The sequence below is a fragment of the Talpa europaea genome (genome assembly GCF_964194135.1).
Source record: "Talpa europaea genome assembly, chromosome: 4".
NCBI classification, from domain to species: domain Eukaryota; kingdom Metazoa; phylum Chordata; class Mammalia; order Eulipotyphla; family Talpidae; genus Talpa; species Talpa europaea.
Window position 1 is genome coordinate 44,738,566 of NC_140070.1, and position 22,073 is coordinate 44,760,638.

Sequence of the window (22,073 nt, forward strand, 5' to 3'; positions counted from 1 at the left end):
GTTTCATACTATTGTGCTATATTTTGCATCAAATGTAAAGATAGGTCTTTGATGTTAAATACAGTGATTTCCCAGACTTGATCATCAGAATGTAGTGGTCCTGGGCATGGAGAAAATGAATGACTCTGGATTTCTAAAGCAATTAGCATTAGATGAATTTTAGAGAAAGTCTTTCTTAAAACAATATAGCTAGTTTCAAGGATATAAACTAAAGCTGTTTGAAGAACTGATCTGAACAAATAGTTCAGTCCTGCATGGCACAATGGGACTCAGATTCATCTTATCCCATATTGCCATCAATGAGGCACTAACAAGAATACAAAGTACAAATAATGATCAGAGGATTATTTAACAGATTTGCTATAAAGTTCATTATGAAAGAATAATTAGTTGGCTATAGGTACTTGTCTTTAACATGAATATGCTACATATTCAAGTACTGAGAGTAGAGACAGAAACATCCACTTTCACAGATACATCGAAGAGAAGAAAATGGTAAGAGATGGATTATGCTTGAAAAGACAGTGTTTATTTTTAAGATGCATTTTTTAAGATGCATTAGACTTTGCTTGGTAATTACATCTTTATCACCTAATAGACCTATTAATAATAGCAAAACAAACCGTTTATACCAGGAAAATGAATTAAAAGTTAAATGGCTTTCCTGAGGAAAATCATTCAATATATTCAGCTAGAGTTGGTCACAAAGAGGGTATGTTACTCATGCTTTTCTTAGACCAATTGCAGGTACAAAATATTTGGTATAAAATGAGTATTCTTATATATATAACACAGAATGATGTAAACCTTAAGCTATGTTAGTTTTCTCTTAAATTTTGAATATGCATTTTTGTTATTGCATAATAATGACTTGAAAATATTCATCTTCCTTGATGGTTGGTTTTCCCCCAAGAATTAAAAGGGTGGTGGTGGGGAAACCCTCACATTTTGATTATATTATACTTTTCATATGATGGGACAAAACTGTGAAGCTATTTGCATATTAAAATTATATATCTAATAACTTCATTTTGAACTTATTATTTGTTACAAAAAATTATATCAGAGCAATTATACCATGTTTTTCATGTTTTCTCTTGTTACTGAATAAAGCAAAAATCTATAAGAACTCTGGAAATATGTTGTCAACAAAAAATTACCAAAATGACTTAGAAGGTAAGTCAGCACCTATTAAATTTTTGCAAGAAACTTAGCACCAATAACTATCTCGGGGGTTAGGATTGTTTTATATCATATCCTAGCATTTTCCCAGCCCTGCATTGTATATTGCTTAAAGGCAGCAATTATAATGAACTGCTTCAGCAATTTCTGCTTAGGATTTCCATAGTATTGTTGAAGATTTTTTTGGTTCTCTTTTGCTGTTCCTTTAAAAAAAAATTTCATTCACAATACTCAGACTACCAGTCTTATTGATACTGTAATTAAGATATACTGCAAAAGGAACAATTTCTCTGCTTTACCCTTAGGACTGACCACCTTTTGTAAGTAGGGTTTGAATAAAACGAAGCATACCCTTCTTAACTTCAGGCCACTGTTACCCAGTAATTATCAGTTGCACCATGTCTCTGGCTAGGAGCTACTTACTATCCCACGTTGGGTTTTTCCATTCTCAATAGGTCCAGTTTCCTCCTTGCTGTAACACTGTAGACAATCTCACAGAATACTGGACGGAATGATTTAAATTTGAATTTTTTAAGCTGTACATAACTATTCCCAGAAAGAAAGTGGAGGGGTAACAATAGAGAAAGATTATTTCATTTTAGTATTCTGGGTACCCTATTATACAAAAGAAACTCTGCACTAGAGTGTAATTACTGCATTCCTACTAATATTTTGAAATACCATATTTGTCATATAGAATTACATTGTAAAAGGAAACTGAGTCTTTCATACACACACACACACAACTGATCACTAACTCATTGTTAATACACTTTGATAAGAAAAACAACGGCTCTTCTACTGGCAAGTCTTAATTACCCGGATTAATTTCAAAGACAAGTTTATTTAAAATGCAGAAACCTCAACTTCATGAAAGTCTTGTAAGAGAAAATACAAGATTTTCATCCTATATTCTGCCTTATGTTGGTAATACATTGTTCCTTTTTGGTATTGCAATATTTTTGTTATAAACATAAGAACTTTATGCTAGAAAATTAAAATATTACCACTTAAAATATTTTTTTTTTTAATTTCAAGTGTTTTTCTTATACTAGGTAGTTGTAAATTAGGGCCTGTAAGAAAAGCTAAAAAGTATTCACAGGTAATTTTTCATAATTTATGCAAGAAAGGGGGAAGAAGGACAAAAGGAATTTACATGTTATTTCATGCTGTTTTGAGTTAAACTAAATGAAAAGATTAGATAGAAATGATTTGCATAGGTGGTGAAAATCATAGCAATGTTTCCTCTATTCATAAACTCTTGGTTTCATTTTAATATTTATATGAAAAATGAACCAAAAGTGCTTTTGTGGATCTGACCTTGAACTGAGACAAACTGTCACTTAGTAACACCTTAATGTCAGATCCATGTCAGCAATGGCCCTTCTAAAATAAATTACATTTGTTAAAGTGGTCGAAATTCAAAATTACTTGCATATCTTTGGGATTGACTAAACACATTTTTTTTTCTAGTAAAGTTATCTGAAGGCAAATAAATGGCACTATGTATTTTATCAATGAATAAGCGAAAAACTGATTAGAATCATATAATTGTTATATCATTGTCTTCAAAGAATAATCTGCTGTGTGCTACTGAAGAACTTTTTGTACTTGGCTTTTGCTAATATTAGGTTTTACCTCAAAGCTCTAACAGTCTTTGTTAGAATTTATCAAATAGGGTGGCTGTTTATGTACTGCTTTTGCCTCAAAACTGATCATTTTAATATTGGCTTACTATATAAGGTAGTTGATTAAAAAGTTAAAAAAAAATTCTCTCTGGCAGAAGAATTTAACACATAGTCTACTGTTGACTAAAAATATGGATTTTAGGCCTATCTCTGAGTCATGTGACTAAGAATGAAATTTTGAAACATTTAAATTGATGTTAATAGATACATGTATTGACTTATTACTGGATTTTAGGCGTTATGCTAAGAACTTTTCATGAATTATCTAATTCATTTCTCACATTTTGTTTTCCATTATATAGTTGAAGTTTCAGGATAAATGTAGTTTTGTTCAAGGTGGTAATTCAGGCAGAGCTAAGATCATTTTGATTGAAATGTAGTTTATAAACTAGTGTTTTATTTCTTGATACAATCAGTTTCATTGTCTTTACAGATTAGGAAACTGAGACCAAATTATTGAACTAAGATTAACAACTCGTTTCTTAAATTAAATGAATACCATCAGCACTAGAAACCAACAACCCTGAAGTTCATTGTGCTTCTTCATTATAGTAATTGCTTTCTCAGATAACAGCCTATTGATCTATACTGGCCACTGTTATTTTCTGTTATTTTCATAACATTAATTGTATAAAAGAATCCTTAATGATCACTCACTACCAGAACAATTTTTAAGTATGCTTTTTTTAATTGGAGCATATTGATAAGTATCTTCCCAAGAATTTAAAAATAAGTAAAATGGAATGAGATTTGTTTAACCTAATCACAAATACTATATTTCACTTAATCACCATGTTCTTTTCTATATGGTTTTATAAGAGGTATGAGAAACATTGTACTGAAAATACACTAATTTTATTTTCAAGTGTGTTACTTGAAATGAAAAATAATATTCATATTTATATCATGCTATGTAAGCTTCAGATTACCTAATTCAGAATAAAAATTGACATTTAAATCATAATGAACTTTCTGATAAAATTTTAGGAACAATTCTTTTCATTTAATTTTGTTTTATATGCTCTATGAAGTGGTTAAGAGACTGGTCAAATGAGGAATGCTTATATTAATAGTTAGAGCATTTTTTTCTCTGTGGAAAATAAAGATATGATTCCAGTATCACAGAACATGCAGATTCGTATTGATTGGTCACTTGATTTGCAAATGCATTACCCTTATAAATATGACAAGTATGTATTTAGAATTAAATTGCCATTAGTTACTGATATTTCCTTTATCAAAATAAAAATCAAAGTGAGAAGCAGTGTAATTGATCATCATACTAAAGATGCAGAGAAATCCATTACTCATTGTTCTCTCAGAGGGTTTTGAAAGTGCATTCCTCAATTAAATACAAATTTTTAAAGCCTGTTTAAAATCGTGAACCTTCTTTGTGTTGAATGAAGTCATTGTTTTAAATGACCCCTGTAGATGATAGATGCTTATCTTAGTACACTGCTGAAGATTATTCCTATTTGTCCTTTTCTTCTGTTTGCTGTGATGGCTTTAAGTTTGTGTCAGTTTCTCTGCTGCACTTTTATAGAAAAACGTAGTGAATGTGTAAATTCTATGAGAGCATCGATTTTCTTTCTCTTGTTATGCCAGATCTTCATTGGCTAAATCAGTGTCTAATACATAATAATTGTTTGACAGAAGTTTATCAAATAACTAGTTTATTCAATCCTGAAGTCTTTAAGAGTATCAAGTCTTTTTTTTTTTAAACTTTCCTTTTATTTATTTTTAAGATTTATTTATTTATTTATACAAGCACTGGGTACAGTCAGAAGCGCGAAGGGTGAGAGAATTCACCAGAGCCAGAGCGGGGAGCAGAGCAGGCAGAAGGACCGAAGTACACTGCTGAGGGGAGCAGCTGGCAGCAGGAGAGGTCTGCGCACCATGTGGGCCCCTCCTCCGGTGGCAGGGGAGCAGCAGGGAATCGAACCAGCACTGCAGAGGCTGCAGGCAGCTTTGCAACCCAGCGCTCAACCACTGCACCACCGGGGAGGCCCAAGAGTATCAAGTCTTGTAGGGATTTTAATGACTGAAGATGAGCAAAAAAAAACAAAAGTTAGTACAAGTTCTTACACTAGCTCAATACACTAATTCAATCAGTTCAGTACACTAAAATCACCTGTGAAAACAAAATTTGGGGATTGTTATTTATTCATGATCAGCTAATGTTCAGAAGATAACATATAATTTGTTCTAGGTAGATGAAGAGGCTTTAAAGTGATTTTTTCTTGATTATTTTTGGTTATTTACTGCAGAGAAAACCAGATACTGTGCTAATTACTTAACATTTGAATTTAAGGAAATTATTTTGAGGAGTATCTTTCTATAACGTTTAAAGATGAGATAATTGTAGTTACCCCTGTACTACTTCATGTACAAGAAATAAGCTTCTATACAAAACATAAGCCACCAGTGATCTAGATTAGTTATAGTGAAATAGTAAGTCTCTAGGACCAGGTTTTCATTTTTTCTTGTTTTTGAACTTAGATATGGCTATATAGGTTGGTTAGTGTTGTGACAGGAAGTAGAAAATATAGTGTATGATGTCTTCTTCTCACACATTTGAAAGAGAGGGTTCAAAGATTCTAAGTGGAATAGTAATAGAACCTAAATAGTTTAACAGGATTTAGATGGCTGACAAGTAGACTATGGAATAAAGATCAGAAGAACAAAGGAATTATTGGTAATCTAGGTAAGAGGTAACATCTGCTGGGATCTTATTGTCAGCCTTTTTGCCTGGAAGTCATGAGAAGTGGTTGAATTTGGAATAGATTTTAAAAGTAAAGTGTAAAGTCAACAGTCTATTTCTAAATTATGGGTGATATAAGGAGGAGTCAGGGGTTAAGTGAAAGGGATGGACAAGAAAACAAACTTCGGTAATTACAATGTTTGGGCCTCACGCAACTAGAAGAATTAAGTTAATGTTTCTGGGCTACAAAGGGAATCATGTCAAGAGTTTGATTTCAGTATGATTTTATGATTTAGACTTCCAAGTGAAATGTTATCAGGAAAGACTATTAGAATACCAGGTGGAGATGGGTATGTATCAGAGCAATATACAAGACTGAATAACAAAACTGGATATAAAATGTTGGAATCCTCAGTACAGAAATAAAGTCATAGGATTAGATAAAGAACACCTGGGAATTTTGAATACAGCGAAAATGCTTATGTTTCTAGAAATCTGAGACACATCAGAATTTACAGGTAGGATGATGAAAGAGTCCTGAGGAAGAGGGTTTAGTGAAATAGGAGAATCAATTGGCATTCTAGAGAGAATCGAGCATATATTGCAAATTCTTCAGGTAAACCAAGTAAGACTGAAGGATGACTATGTAATATTTGAAATGTATATAATTTGTTGACATTGACTAAAGAAGAGTAATTAACTGACAATGTCTTGAAGCCACTCACCTAGAAAATATCTCCAGTTACTGCTTTTCTACTTTAGTGAAATGAAGACATAATATATATAGAAAATTGTGATTCAATTAAATTATAAGCAATTTAGAAACTATTAGAAATAGTGTTGTAAAGTGACAGCCTAGAAAAATCAATATACAAAAGTCTGTTACATTCCTATGTGCAATTAATGAACTAGAGGACAAAGAAATCAAGAAAACAATTTCAAACAATGGATATTAAAGACTCATTCAATGAAAACTCTAAGATTTCTGTACAAAGTAGATGACTCAAAGAAATGTTAAAATATTCCAATCTATGTTCATAGAAAGGAAGAATTCACATCTTTAAAATGTTCAACTTAGAAAAGGCAATGAATATAGAGTCAATGCACTCTATTAAACTTCAATGGAATTCTTCAAAAATAGTGTAAATAGCAGAAATTTATAGTCAACCATAGAAAATTTAATGTACCCCAGGCAACCTTGATAAAAATGAAAAGGAATGGCGATATTATGCTCCCAGGCTTCAAACTTTACTGCAAGACTATAATAGTTAAAACAGTATGGTGTTGAAATGAAAATTAGACACAGACTGATGGAATAGAATTGGGAGTCCAGAAATAAATCCACATTTATTTGGACAGTTAATCTGTGACAGAGGAGCCAAAAGTATAATGGAGAAAGCAAAGTCTCGGAGAAAGCAAAGTCTCATCAACAAATTTTGCTGGGAAAACTGTACAGCTATGTGCAGAGAAATGATAGTAGTCCACCCAGTCACTTGCACATAAAATAATACCAGAAGCTATAAAACGTGCAAGAAAACAGAAAAAACACTATATAACATTTACTTAAGTGACTTCACTTTGAACTCCAATAGCATTTAAAAACCAAAGATAAACAAATGGGGATACAACAAACTAAGACTTCTGCACAAAAAAAAAAAAATCATTAAAATGAAAACAAACCCCACTGAATGGGAGAAAATATTTGCACATCATACATCTGACAAGGGGTTACTCTCCAAGAGCTACAAAGAACTTATGTAACTCAATAACAAGAAAACAAATAATTGGGCCTCCCTGGTAGGGCAGCAGGTTGAGCACAGCGCTTGTGGCACTGTCTGCAGCCTCTGCAGCGTGGGTTCGATCCCAGCCAGCCAGGGAGAAACCCACATGGCTATGTGTACCTCTCCTGCCTGGCCCGCTGCTCCCCTCAGCAGTGTCAGTCAGTCTGCCTGTTCTGTTCCCCACTCTGTCTCTGGTGAATCCTCTCACCCCCCACACCTCTGACCTGTACCCTAGTTCTTGTATAAATTAATCTCCAAAAAAAAAAATTGAAAAGAAATAATCCAGTCTAGAAGTGGGCAGAAGAACATAGACATTTCTCCAAAGGATACACACAGATGGCCAACAAGCACAAATAACAACATTCAACATTACTTATCAGGGAAATGGGAATCAACACACTTCACTCCCATGAGAGTGGCCCATATCGGTAAAACCAGAAACAAATATCAGTGAGGGTATGGAGAAGGAAGAACAGTATGTTTGTGGTAATATAGGCTGGTCTAGCCCCTATGCAAATCAGTACAGAGTATCCTCAAAATATTAAAAATAGGTATACTATATAATCTAGCAATTCTGTTACAACATATCTGCCCAAAGAATGCAGAAACACTAATCCCATGGGATATATGCACACACCTGTGTTCATTGCAGCACTATTTACAGTACTCATGTTATAGAAACAATGTAAATGCCCAGTGACAGGGGAGTGAATTATTAAGATGTGGTATAGATTCTTAATGGAATGTTACTCAACTCTTGCTGTTTGCAAAAACACGGATGGTAGTGAAGGGGCTTATGCTAAATAAAATAAGTTAAAGAGAGAAAGAATATCAGATGATTTAACTTATAGTGGAACACAAAGAACAAAACAAAGGGATTGCCAGAATAAACCAAAACAAACTCGATATTCCTTGCAGATTGAGACTACGTGGCATTGGGGAGCAGGGGAGGGGAGCCCAAGTTTTATGGTCAAGGACTGCTTGCTTTGGTGATAGGTGTGGTATGTTGACATTGTGAACCTCTTCCTCTAAATCATATACAGTGTTGTAAACCAGTGCTACCTCAGCAAAAATAAGATTGCATCTAAAAAACAAAAATAAAAAAACAGAAGACTTTATTCTTCAGGAAGTTCGCAGGAGTCATTTCCATTCTTAATTTTATAGATGAGAGGGATATTGAGTTTCTGAGAGATTTGGTGATGTGTTCAGTGCTAATACCAAAAGTGATAATTTGCTGTTTCCTGGTTAAATTCTCTTTCTATTAAAGCATGCATGCTTTTAGCCAGGTTTATTACAAAAAAAAATAGATAAATAAAAATAAAAGCAGCACAAAATTTTGAGAGGGTTACATTTTCTCCAATTTTTTTTTTTCATAAACAGAAAATCTAGAAAGGTAATTTTAAGGAAAGCCGGCTCTTCAACAAGTCATTTAAGAGATTAACTGCAGAAACTGTGGGAATCAGTTTCCAGGAAGTAAAAAATATCCTAGATGGAGATTTTTGTCTGATTTTCTATAATCAACTGAACTAGTTACAATTGTACATTTCTCTGTGGAGTTAAAGTTTTTGCACTTATATTCTGAAAAAGTAAGATACGCTAAGGAAATTAAAGCATTCATAAAGCTATCTCCTTATTTTTAAAAGTCCGATAATATAGAAGAGTGATTTAACATTTTACTTTTTTTTTTGCTTAAAGGATGAAGAATTAAATTTAATTACTCTAATTTTTACCTTATGCTATCAAATAATGGGCATACCTATGTATATAAATTTTAAATTATATTAGATGTATTTTGACATTAAGTTGCTTTCTATAGCTTACAGTAACATCAACCAGCATTTTCATTGAACTAATCACTTTTATTTGAAAGAATTGTAAATGGGAGCTTAATATGAGATTTATCCATTGTTTATATCCATTGTTTTATAGACTACAAAAAAAAATCTTTCCCAGTTTATAAATTTTGCTTTTTTGACTTACTTTCCAGAGCTACATTCATGGGAGCAGCCAGGCTCAATTTGTCGCAGAGTCACACATCATTCTGGTACTAAGTATCCTTTAAAATACTGATGGATTGAAAAGGACAAACCAAAGCTAAGGACATTCTTTTTAAACTTTATTATGTGACTTTATTATGCTAATTCCTATTACAGTATAATTTTGTTTTTATTCTAAATCATTAACAGCTTTCTCTTTTATTGACCATTGAATTCCATGGTATATAGCTTTTGCTCTGCATTAATTATCTCTGGCTGAAGATTGTGTGCGTGTGTTGTATGTGTAATTTTGTATGATTTCCCTCTGTAGAAACTTAGTAGGGACAAAATTGTCCTGCAATAAAAAAAAGCAGGATTACAAAAATTATCTTACTGCTGGATCCCTTAATACTATGGTGCGTGAGAGGAGTAGTTAGATATCTCTTGTTGGAACATAGCAAACTATGTGTTATGATTCAGTAAATACAGTGAAATTTGTGGTTTGTAGGTATGAGGGTAAAGAAGATAGTATAGGAAAGAACTATTGATAGAAAAGAGGTAAGGTTCAAGTATCTAATTAAAAACATAAAATTTGAATTATTCTTTAACATATAAAGTTACTTTTGGGACAAATAACTGTTTGGGGGGATATAGATGTTTGAGATTATTGAATATGTGCACAGATTAAATTTATAGTGTTGCTCAAATATATTGAGACATTATCAGAATTAAAGTTATTATTTATAAAATTTGATTACATTCCTGGTTAAGAGTAATATTCAAATGAAGTAATCCATACCAAATTTTCTACTGTTATATAAAACCATACCTATTTAACCCTTTATGGATTCTTAGAAGTCAGTTAGGTCAAAGCTTTATATTATAGGTAGGAAAACTAAAACCCAACAATTTCATTGACTTGCCTTATGTTAGAAGGAGAACTAGGATTCGAGTGCAGTTTTCTTTTTAATGGTCTATTGGTTTTACAGGTACTTAAGTTTTATTTATAACACTTTATTAGGGTGTGTGATACAGGATTTCATGAAGAAATGTCAATCAGCCATGTCCATGTGAAAGTTTTTTTTTTTTTTTTAATCTGCTTGGAAAAGATTAGATTTTCAGTACCACTAAATGTTTTGTATTTTTCACTTGTTACATGATGCAAGTGCAGTTTTTAATACCAGTAAAAATGTATTCAAGTAATTTGTTTGTTAAACATGTCCAAACAAGGTATCCGGTGCTGGTAAATAACAGATTTGTATTAGTAATCGTAGAAGAAAGGAATAGGGGGGAGTGCTTGAAGCACTACTTCTAGTTCTTGAGAACCTCACAAACTATTCCACATTTGTAAAATCAGACTTAAGTAAACATATTTTTCTGTGAAGTAAATGGGGTAATACACATAAAGCATCTAGTATTCATTAAATGTTATAAGGGAAGGGATCCTTTTATATTTTTTCATTTCTCTTTGCAGGTCACAGGTATCTTTAATATTTGACAGAATGAATGGGGGTAAAAAAAAAAAAAACAAATGTAGTCTTATGGTATTTACCAGAATTCTTGAAAGTTACCTTGGTAACATACTGAATGATTTAATTTTTTTGGAAGACTTGTTGAACCCATTCAAACATGTAATTAAAAGACAATAAAAAGACACCTTTTTGAAGATTTGACCTTGGAAGTGAAGCTTGAGAGGTTATACACTCTCTCAAACCTCAGAGGGATCTAACACTTTCTGCAACTGAGCAACATTGACCATCTTCTCTGTATTAGTACTCAACATTTTTATTCCTTCCACCTTGACTACACATCCTGGGGCACATGTGGAATTGTGCCTGTCTTTCCATTCCTTTCTTGCATTTAATTATCCGTGTCATTGTGGTTTCAAAGTGAATCTTTAATGATGAGGCTTTTTTTTTTTAATTTTTTTTTTGCTATAGTTTGTCTAAGATTAGAATTGAAATACCAACATTTGAACAAATTTAAATGTTGTGATCTCAATCCGTAGTTACTAGGTTTCAGTATCAATAAAGTAAGAAATTAATAATTTTTATATCTTAGAGGAGACTTAGGTAAGAACATGAAATATTTGCAAATACGTTTATAGGAACATCTCTTCCTCTTTAGTAAGATAAATAAGAGAACTTATTTGCTCTTAATTTATCTTTTAATAATATATTAATGAAGAAAAGTATATTTGTGTGAAAGCACAATGGGAAGAAACAAAGTATTTATTGCATGTAATCTTTTAGCTCTTACTTATGTATTGTAGTTTATTTTATTTTCCTATTCTATTTGTTTCAATTCATGACCTGGCATTTTAGTGGTATATTATATTCAAAGCAGCTAGTCTGTTAACCACAACAGGAGTACCTAGCAAAAGCAATGAGATTCTGTGTTGAGACCATCATTCCATTGTAAGACTGGAATTCTCCGAAGTTTCATTTCATGGCTCATTGACATCAAGCTGAGATTTAGGATGCAAAGAAATTTCACAAGCAGTATGAAGCCTTCATACAGATTTTTAACAGTAATGCATAAAAGAATTAAAAGTCCCTAATCTCTTTATGATACCGTAATTTGTTGCATTTGTTTCTCCTATTATTTTGTTTTAGGAGTATCTATGAAAAATAGAGGAGAAATTTTCTTTTAAAACAGTGAACTCATGAAATTATCAGTAAAAGTTAAAAACATATCACTATATTAATTTGACTTGACTTTAGTAGTAGTTTTTTTTTTTTAAATGCAAGGGTTTTTTTTGGCTTTTATGCAAAAAAGTATATTCTAGATGGTTAATTTTTGTTTATCTATAGAGAACCTTTAGATTTTCTCCTCCAAATTTAGTAAACCAGATCATCAGATGCAATTATGAGATACAAAATTTTGTTGGAAAAAATTAAGAACAGATTAAGTCATTTGATGTCATAGCTTATAGATTAGTATTTTTTATGAATAAGACTTCCTCCCCATTATTAATGTTTTTCCTCGGTATCTTATTTAGAAAAGAAAATACATTTCTAAGTAGTAGCCTATGAGAGAGAAAAACTATACTAAAAGGAAATAGAAGTATAACATTTTAATATGAATATGTGTGAGCTGTGTATATGACTTGTCTAAGAATAACTTATGTAATCCTTTATATTTTCCCATTGTAATTTTTTTGTTTTTCACTCAGCTGTATATTTTAATATCTAATATAATATGGTTAAGAATTTGCTGTTTACAAAAAGGTAGACTGATAGATATATAAGTAAAATCCAGTGTAACAACTGCTATTATCAGTACTTATAACAAGGAAGGATAGAAAGAACAACTTGATGCCTAGAAAAATCAAACTGACTTTTTAGCTGGGTTTTAAAGTAGCAAAGGCAGTTTCTCAAAGATCAAGCAAGAGAGAGTTGTTGTAGTAGAAACTACAATAGGTACAAAAAATAAAATAATAATGTACACAAATTGTGATGGGGGCATTAAGAAAGGTTACTATAGCTAGGTAACAATAATTTTCCTACAACTTGCTAAGAAATCTGAATCTTATCTGAGTTCACCAAGATCTGAGATATGTAACTGTCAGTGAATATAGGATGTGCAAGTTTTAGGACTGACTTTACTCTTAATTATTTATATATAAAATCTAACTCTAACCTGTCTTTTAATTTTACACATCCTTTTAAGTTCTAGGATCTCAGGAAGGTGACATGAGTTACAAGTGTAACTGCTAATAAAAAAGGCAAAGGTTTTTACTAACAATAATAATTTTAAAATATTTCAAGATGTATGTATATCTATACATTCTTGTAAGATCACATTTACTTTTTCTATAAGAAAAATATTTGTTTTCTATTATGAAAGTATGATTTTATTCTGACTTCTTTTCAATCTGTAATAACAAATGTTTCTTTTTTGTAATGTGTTATGTCCATGAAAATACATACTACAGAAGAAAATTAATGATGGATGCGTGTTCAAGATAATTTTAGATTCCTTGAAGTCTTCTATAATGTGCTAAAGTTTTTAACATCTAGTCTCATTTATCTTTAAATTGGCATTCCTGACTTTCTTCTTAGGAGAAACCATAAACTTACCATGTGCAAATGAGAGTGGCTTTTAATGTAATGCAAATGTATTTGTTACTAGTTAAGTAGGAGGCTCAGTTCCTCTGGGTTTTGTGTATAATTTACACAAATAGCTGTTTTTATTTTACGTGGAATCTTGTCAATATTTTGACTTTTTAAGCAGTAAGAAGGTGAATGACAGGATTAGCAGAGATACGGCATAGTGATTGAAGTATGCAATTCTGTGATATTTATTACAAACGTGCAAAGTAGGACATGTGCAAATTAGGACAGGTCTGTGTGTATATGTGCACTCAGGCAGGCATAAAATTTCAGCACAATACAAAGTCTAAGAAGCTGCTACGTATTTATTCACAACATAGTTAGTACCTTTATTCTATTTTAAAACCTTGGGACTACTTTAAGGCACAAATGATGAGGCCTGTCCATTTACTAGAAGAAAGGCATGTATTATTCCAGGGTTAGATTTGTAAGAGCTTTTGTTAGTCATTCAACCTTCCACCCATGGAAGGAAGCCATATGCATCAACTGACAGATGATCATCTAGCCTCTTCCTCAGTCTAAAAATTAATCCTATGTATAAAAACTTGTCACCCATGTGATTTTTCCCCTAAATGATAAGCATTAAGTAGGCTCCTTTAGTCAAAACTCTTTTTGGTTGATACATTGACACTTAATTATATTTGAAAAGACCTTAGTTACAAATGTATCTTTAAAAGACAGGGAGAGTGGGTAAATTTAAAGCCATTTTAGTTTATTTATATATCTAATTGCAGCCATCAAATTTAAAGTAAATTCACAGCTCATTTCTCACTTTAGCAGGAAACATTTGAGGGCAAGATGGCACTTGTTTCCTGACTTTATTGCTTTCTGATAAAATAGTTTACTATGGCATTCTAGTAAACTTGTAACTAGCAATCTCACTGCTTTAAAGTTTATTACATTGGGATTGTGTGTGAGTGTTACTACCTTCATATATTTTGCTATTTTTAACAGTTCTCACATACAAAGTTCATAGTACCTTGAGCAGTGCCTTAGTTCCTATATAGCTTGTGATCACCAACTGGTAATTGTCAAGGCCAAGTCTAACTTATTTACTATTTTTTAGATAAAATTTTATTGGGACACAGACACATTTTAATCATATTTGTATTGTCTAAGCTTGCTTTGCACTACAGCAGCAGAGTTTAGTAGCTCAATTTTGCATAGCCAAAAATGTCTAATTTCTGTCCCTTTTCAGAAAAAGTTTACTCCTCAGGATATATGAATTAAGAAAACAAAAACCCATGATGTCATTACCCACATGATAGTTGCTATTAACTTTCGTTTTTACTGTCTTTCCTACATTTCATTATTCGTTTCTAAAAAGATGACATTATATGTTTTATTTTCATTTTACATACTTTTATGCTAACAGAGATATTATTAAAGCAGAGATATTTTGTTCCTTCATCCTGTCTCCATCATATTTATTTAACCCTGTGATGTTCTACTTTATATTATTTATGCTGTTTTGGGTTGCAATCGAAGGAAAGTGAAATAAAACAAGTAGAGAGGATAGAGGAGGCTTTTTGGATAACATTGTGTGTGAGTAGAAACCTGAAGGGAAGTAACAGATTCAGTTATTATAAGTTACATGAACATCTGGGGAAAGAGCATTTTAAATTGGGGGAATAGTAAGGAAGTAAGCAATGATCCAGAGGCAGAGAGGTTCCTCTCTTCTTGAAAGGAATAGATAGGACAAGAATAAGAGCAAACAACTACAATCATATGGAGAGCGTATCAGGACACAAATCACATATGGCCTTAAGGTCATTTTGAGGTCTGTAGATTTATGCACAGTGAGATAGAAAGCCATTAGACAATTCTGAGCAGAAAAATGACATTACCTTATTTATCTTAAAGATATTAGAAAAAGCTTTAAATATTTTTAGAACTTAGAGGTAAACATTTCACAAGCAAGAAACAATTGCCAAAACTTGTAAAGGAAAAGATTCATAATTTTGGCAACAGCAATATGAAATCTTCTGCATGACAATTTGATCACGGCAATTTTAAATTCTCTTTCTGGAAGGCTCAGAAATTCTTCCAAGTTATTGTCGTTGCAATCTGGGGGCTGGCTTTCTTTTTGTGGTGTGCTTTTTCTCTGGAGAGTTGCTAGGTTGCGTGTGGTTCTTCTCCTCCCTACTGTCTGTTTTCTAATTTGCCGTATGCGTTGGGACACTGTGTTGTTGGGACTGGCCGGCATCTTGGGTGGGCTTCTCTGTTCCCCTCTGGTTCTTCCAGGAGTCATCTGTCAGTTTCAAGCAGCCTTTACTGGAGAAAGGTCCCTGTTCTAAAATGCCGATGTGGGGACACACTCCCCTGTGCGCCTGGTCTGCCCCGGCGGTGGGTTCCTGCTCCCCTCTGGGCTTGGACTGCAGGCCAGAGGGGGTCTGGCGTGGGCGAACTTCCCCCGCTCACCTCTGGCTCCTGAGGAAGCCTTCTGCAGGTAGTCTTTATTGAAGAAATGTCCCTGTTCTAAAATGGTGATGTGGGACACACTCCCTGCGCTTCTGGTCTCAGGCACACTCTTCTGCGTGCCTGGTCTGCCCCGGCTGTGGGTGCTCGCTCTCCCTGTGGGCTCAGACTACTTCTTCGGAAGGGGCCCGGTGTGGGCTAACTCCCCAGCTGGCCACTAGCTCCTTCAGTAGCCTGTGCTGGGGTCAAGTCGCTAGGTGGCGCCAGAGATTTCTCCTAGAGCCCTTGGGGAGCTGATTTTCCACCCCGTGGGACAGGGAGCAGAGCGGGGATGGTAGGGTACACCTCAACGGCTTTGGGGTGCTGTGTCTGCCTTGTGCCCCACCGTCGTGGGGAACCCACGCCCCTAATTTCGTGCCCCGGTCTCAGTTCCAAAGCCCTCAGTTCCAGGACGCGCGCTGTAGCCCAGATCAGTGGCGCGGGAATGGCGCCTTTTGAATCCCGCTCCCCTGCCTGGGCGCCTTGTTCCTGCTCACTCAGGGAGGGCCTCCGCCCGGGTCTCAGTTCCACAGCCCTCAGTTCCAGGACGCGGGCTGTAGCCCAGATCAGTGGCGCGGGAATGGCGCCTTTTGAATCCCGCTCCCCTGCCTGGGCGCCTTGTTCCTGCTCACTCAGGGAGGGCCTCGCCCGGGTCTCAGTTCCAAAGCCCTCAGTTCCAGGACGCGGGCTGTAGCCCAGATCAGTGGCGCGGGAATGGCGCCTTTTGAATCCCGCTCCCCTGCCTGGGCACCTTGTTCCTGCTCACTCAGGGAGGGCCTCCGCCGTCTCCCCGCAAGCCTAGGTCGCAGGCGCAGGGCCCTGGGCAGCTGCAATCCGAGCGCCGCTTTCGCGCAAGCTTACCGGGCGGCCGGGGCTGTGTGCTGGTGCTGGTCTCCTCCTGGGGGGCGGGGCTCTCTCTTTAATGGCGCCTGGAGCTCACCTCCGCGGTGGATCCTGCAGGGTTCGTCTCAGCTCCCGTTCACGGGGTGTGGTGGCTGCAATAGTTCCTTTCCACTCACAGTCCCACTTGCTGCGTCCGTTTTTCTTGTTGGCCGTTTTCGTTTGTTGTTTCCCTTCTCTCTGCCGGTCGGAGAGTGCCGCCTCTGTGGGCGGGGGAGGGGAGCAGGGTTCTGCGCTTCCCTCCCTTCTCGTCCTCTTTTATGGCAACTTTCTTCTTCGGGCAGTTTGCTGGAGTCGTCCGTTTATCTTCCGTGTCCCATTTCTCACTGGGACCTGCCGCTTTTCCTCCCTATTAACTTTTTTTAATGGGAGATCTTACTCGCAGCGTCTCCTCGCCGCCATGTTCTGCATGACAATTTGAAAGACAAAATAGGGGAACCTATTCTCAACATGTAAGTTCATATCCAGGAAAAAAATTAAACATCCCACAAATAAAAAAAAAAAGATAAATGTGTTTGTGGAAAATGGGTAAAGATATAAACAGTATACAAAAAAGGAATGATCATATCAAATATCCTTAAACTGTCATCAATAGTTTGAAATAACTCTCTTACATGATCTGTTTCAGATTACCACTAGTCAAAGTTAAAGGAATTTCTAGTTTTTAAAATTGATTCATGAATCCCTCAAGTTTAGTGGTGGCATATGATATATGAATTGGGGGGGTGATAATCTTTTATAGGGCTGATAATCCTCTCTTGTATAAGGCTTTCAACCAAGATTGGTTGGTTTCCTTTTTTCCCCCCGCAGAAAAAGTTACATAAAGGTCAGGATAAGTATAAATGACTAATTGGGAGAAGTTGGATAATATGACCATAAAAGCAGACTTAATTACTGTATCTGTTACTAGTCAGATGTTTAATAATATAGCGATGGAGTGTAGAAATTTTTATCCTGCAGAATTTCCTCAGACTTCCTCTATTTGATACAGACATAGCCAGACAATATTTGAGTTTTTATTCTACAGATTGGACTCATTTGCATAGGAAATGTACTGACTGGTTATACACATAAAGCAATAGAAATACAAAGAAATTCTGAGATTACTTAGGAATTTTTGGATGAAAATTGCTGTTATTTTTCTCTTTAATTTTAATGTACTAGTCATTTGGTTAGAATAATAAATTTCTAGAGTTGGTGAGGTCTTAAATCGTATTAGTCCATATCAAAAATATTTTAATAATATGGCAAAAAATATTCTTATAAAGGGGAAAAGCTCCCATAATCTTTCTAACCCCTGGCATCGCTCAGAATGGCATGAATATACTTATTCTGTTGCAAACAGACAATAAGTATGGAAGTCTTTTTGTGTTGTCAGTCTTAAAATGTCAGTTAAGCAATAAAATCAAGATCCTACTTAATTTTTAGACTGTTTTATAGCAATGTCTTTCTTTGCTTTTTTAAAGTTTGTAACTGTATGCCAAAAATTTCCAAATGACATAATACTGATCTCATTAAAAATTTCTTTCAACAAAATAATTCATGCAACAACACATTAGAAGTGAAGAAAGTTGTACACCCAGAGACACTGAAAATGGGGGGAAAAAGCTGAATGCATCTAATTTTCTGATTGCCAGTAATCTTATTGTCAGTTGTAATTACAACTAGTATGTATCTTTATATATAAAATGTTATCAGTCTTTAACTGCTTGAGAGTCCATGGAGAAAGACCAAGAATTTAAGATCATTTAGAATTAAACCTTCAAAATCTCACAAATTCAAATTTCAAGGTTATATATATTTAAAAGGGCATATTTAAATACTAAGTTATGGTAATCTTATATACAGAAAACGGATTTTATTTATGTCTGTGTATTTGTAGTTTAACCTTTCTAGAACAGAAGACATTGTGTTCAGAACTAGAAAAAAATAGATTGTATTTGCATCTATTTCCACTGTTTCCTTGACAACTACTATAGATGCTGCTATCACCATGGGGATGGTTCTTCTAAATGAAGCGGCAACATCCAAAGGAGATGTTGGAAAAAGACGGAGTAAGTCTGTATTGATGTTATTGTAATTTCGTTTCAGTCTTAAGACTCATTTAAATCAGATGGGAAATATATAAAACTCCCTTAAAAACGAACTTCTAAAAGTTCTGGTTTGAAGAAGATTAAGATTTTTTTCCACTTATTTTTTCTGTTTCTTGGATGTGTGTGTGCCAGTACTTGAAAATATCTTTCTTCCATGCTGGGATTGGGTGACATTCTATGGAATTGCACATCAAAGAGAGCTGCTATTTATCCTTGTCTGGGGTGCTCTGACACATCTCTACTGAAGCTTTGCTCTCTCTAGTAACATCCACCCTACAGGAAGAGACAGAATTCTGTGCAGTCTTCAGAGATTTTATTGGCAAGTAGTAGGCTCCCTATACCACAAGAATCAGGTATGCATTCAAAGATGGACTCAGGCATTTTTGCATAGATATTGTACACTGAAATATTCCGATTAATTCCAATTCTTTTTTTACCAACATTTAAAAAAGAGGTCATTTCTTGATACTTTTTCTAGGGGCTTCTAATGATATTCCAAGATTTACAGTTCCATCAAGTTCCAGTATTATGTTTTTAATCAAGTTAACTGTTTTGAACTCCTTTGATGAGACTGTTCCTCGGGGGATGGCAGAAAAAAATTAAGTTTTTGTAAATTAATAAAATTTGGCAACAAGATGGAAAAAAAAACTTTGCCCTTAGGAGTATAGATTAAAAAAAGGACTGAAGGCATCAATCCATTATTTCTTGCCACAGACTGTTTAATAATATCAGCTCCCTATGTGTTTTTATGATTATAACTTACAAACATGCAACCCTCTCTAAAAATTCCATTATAAAGTGTGAATTTTAATTTTAAAATATTAATACATTAAGTCTTTTTCAGATACCCAAGCTCCTTGTACATAAATTCTAGGTTCTAAAAACAACTTTACAAATCCATAATTAAAATCCTCAAAGTGCTTCATGTTTTTAGAACCTAGAATTTATGTATGAGGAGCTTTGTAAAGGGATTTTTAGATAGGGTTACATGCATGTAAGTGAATCATAGTTTTCCAAATACTTGGGTATCTAAGTATTGAAACATGTTGAATGTAGTAGCAGTGAATATATTGCTTAAATTTTATATCTTTTTTATTGTATCCTTTAGAATAATTTGCTGTTCTTGGGATTAACATTTGTTTCTGAGGATAAACTGGTATTTCTCATACCCTATTAAAGTAAATAATATTAATGTGTATTTTTTATCTTGCAACATCTATGATGCAGGCTTTATAAAAATCATTGCTTCTTACCTCAATAGTTACATATCCCTTCAACAAATATGTAATGCCAAATTGTAAATGTGTGTATGCATGTATATGTGTGAAAGACAGACCTGAGGAATATTTATTCCTTTTTCACTCTAGTGCTATTTTTATTTTTTATATAATAAAACTAATTGCCTCTGTCAGAATACTTCCATGTTATGATAGCATTTTCTTATACAGGTATGTTCTTTTGTGTGGACTGTAGTGGTTTATTTACCCATAGAGTAATTACTAACTGCTCATTCAGACCCTCTTTCTGTGTACAAGTACTTGATTAGCATTTTGTTCCACTGCATAGAATTAAATGTATTCTGTTTTATTTGAGCACATGTTTTGAACCTCATTTCCATTTAGCATAACCAAATGAGACAACAAAGAGCAGCAAAAGGAAGTGAAAAGTGTTTTTTTTCCAGCTTCTGACAAATTTAGAAAAAAAAAGACAAAAGGAAGAAATATTTGACAAAAATACCAAATATGGGAAGGCATAAAGCAAGGCATTGCATATTCCAGATTTAGAAGAATTCTAACCAAAGTTGAAAAATTGTGTTTAGTGGTTGTTATCTGTCAGTTAGATATTCTACTATTTTTTAAAAAGGCGTTTTCATGTTTGTGATATTCAGCAACCTGTTTTTTGCCAGTATTCATTTGAAGTTAAACTGCATGAGTGTTGTCTGAAATGTCAGAGGCAGCATTTGAATACTGTTACACACTGATACCTGCACAGTTTGAACTAAAAATTCACAATGATACTCCTACAGATTTGAGTAAAACTCATTAACAGATCTCTAGACTATATTTTGACAATGCCATACCTTATTTACTCCCTGATTTCCAGGTCTGTAATTAAAGCTGGTTTCATATGCCAGAAAAACAAAAATAGAAGCACATGGAACTCTTTGATTCTCCTTCTTTTCTTTTGCTTAAGTATACTTAGTCTTTGTCTTCCTCTTTCCTAATTAATCATTTCAAAATTTTTTAGCATTTTTAAGAATTCCCTGAAACTAGTGAAAGAATGCAAGTATTATACAAATGTTTTATTCTTAATAAGAAATATCTAAACATTTCTTAAGAGATACCTAATTTCTGTTTAAATAAAATTCACTTTTTAATATATTTACTTTTATTCTAAACATACTTGAATTGGCTCTGATTTTTAAGCATTTTTACAAGCATGTTTAAATTTTACTCAAGCAATGAATCTTACTAAGAATTGGAATTATATTAGGTTCTTTTAATAGTATTTTATTGCTCATCTTTAGAGTAAAATCTTCTTATAAATTATAGAAAGGAAAAAACATATTTTTTCTATTGCTAGCTTGTTTGGGACAATGCACTACGGCATAGCACATTGTCTTGTAACATGGCATTTTTCCTTTGTAAAACAGTCTGCATATCCTGTCCTGCTCTTTAGGGGCATTTCCCCGCTCTGTGAAACTCACGAAATCCATATTGTCTCACCCTTCTAGCTTTGATTCCTAGACGTCCATACACTAGGATAAACTATTTCTAAGTAACAGACTTTTAGTGAGGCAATATTCCAGCCAATAACCTAAAATTATATTTATTTGTAAATATTGCATGACACCTGAAAGAATAGAATTATATTTAGCACTCTAATAATGCAAATGTCTCTGCTAATATAACCAAAGTTTCATAATGCAGTGGCTGATAATCTTGTTTGTGGTTTATCAGATATTTTGTTTTGTTTTTATCCCTTTGGGGCATTTTAGTACTTGTAGGAATTTTGTAAGAAAAGAAAACTACCCGAACACTTAGAACAGTACTTTTGTTGTTTTCACACCCCAAATATAATACATTTTCATTGAGAAGAATGTGGAAAATCATGAATGCATTGTTACTTGGTTTGTTGTACCTGAATGTGCCATGACCTATTAAATGTTAGCATATTGTA

At 34.0% G+C, this 22,073-nt stretch overlaps 1 protein-coding gene across 1 annotated transcript in view; it reads left to right on the forward strand.

The window, feature by feature from the left end:
- Positions 1-22,073, forward strand: part of TUSC3 (tumor suppressor candidate 3) — a gene marked incomplete at both ends in the record, with an annotated part of 150,900 nt that overhangs the window by 128,653 nt on the left and 174 nt on the right. The window contains 2 exons of the mRNA XM_084232025.1: positions 9,340-9,403; positions 18,780-18,854. Of these exons, the coding sequence (XP_084088151.1) occupies positions 9,340-9,403; positions 18,780-18,854 (139 nt within the window). The remainder of the gene's footprint in view (positions 1-9,339; positions 9,404-18,779; positions 18,855-22,073) is intronic.